General features: G+C 74.6%; 1 protein-coding gene across 1 annotated transcript in view; it reads right to left on the bottom strand.

The window, feature by feature from the left end:
- TPRN (taperin) overlaps positions 1-112 on the bottom strand; it is a 16,865-nt gene extending 16,753 nt beyond the window's left edge. Inside the window, exon 1 of the mRNA XM_010571145.1 lies at positions 106-112. Within this exon, the coding sequence (XP_010569447.1) occupies positions 106-112 (7 nt within the window). The remainder of the gene's footprint in view (positions 1-105) is intronic.
- Between the last annotated feature and the right edge of the window lie 227 nt (positions 113-339).

Below are 339 nucleotides of genomic sequence, written 5' to 3' on the forward strand. Positions count from 1 at the left end.
GCAAAAGAGATCCGCCCCTGCGGGGCCGTGGCAGCCGCCGTCCGGCGGGGAGAGCCCCTCGGGGGCCGCCTGGGAGCAGCTGGGCTTCGGCACGGGCCGCGTTACCTGACATGGCGTTCAGGGACGTGGCTAGCCCTGTCCCCGGGGCTGGTGACCCGCCGGGGTCCCTGCTGCCCGGACTGCCCGCCCCTCGCACACGGGAGCCCCCCCACCCCGGCGCTGGGAGGCGGCTGGGGGCAGGCCCTGCGGGGTTTCCAGCCTGCCGGGAGACGTGGTGACCCACCGTGCCCCAAAAAACCCTCGTCTGGCTCTTTCCCCCCATCCTGGACTGGCCCGCGT

This window comes from Haliaeetus leucocephalus, unplaced genomic scaffold (assembly GCF_000737465.1).
Source record: "Haliaeetus leucocephalus isolate CR32 unplaced genomic scaffold, Haliaeetus_leucocephalus-4.0 Scaffold306, whole genome shotgun sequence".
Classification (NCBI taxonomy): domain Eukaryota; kingdom Metazoa; phylum Chordata; class Aves; order Accipitriformes; family Accipitridae; genus Haliaeetus; species Haliaeetus leucocephalus.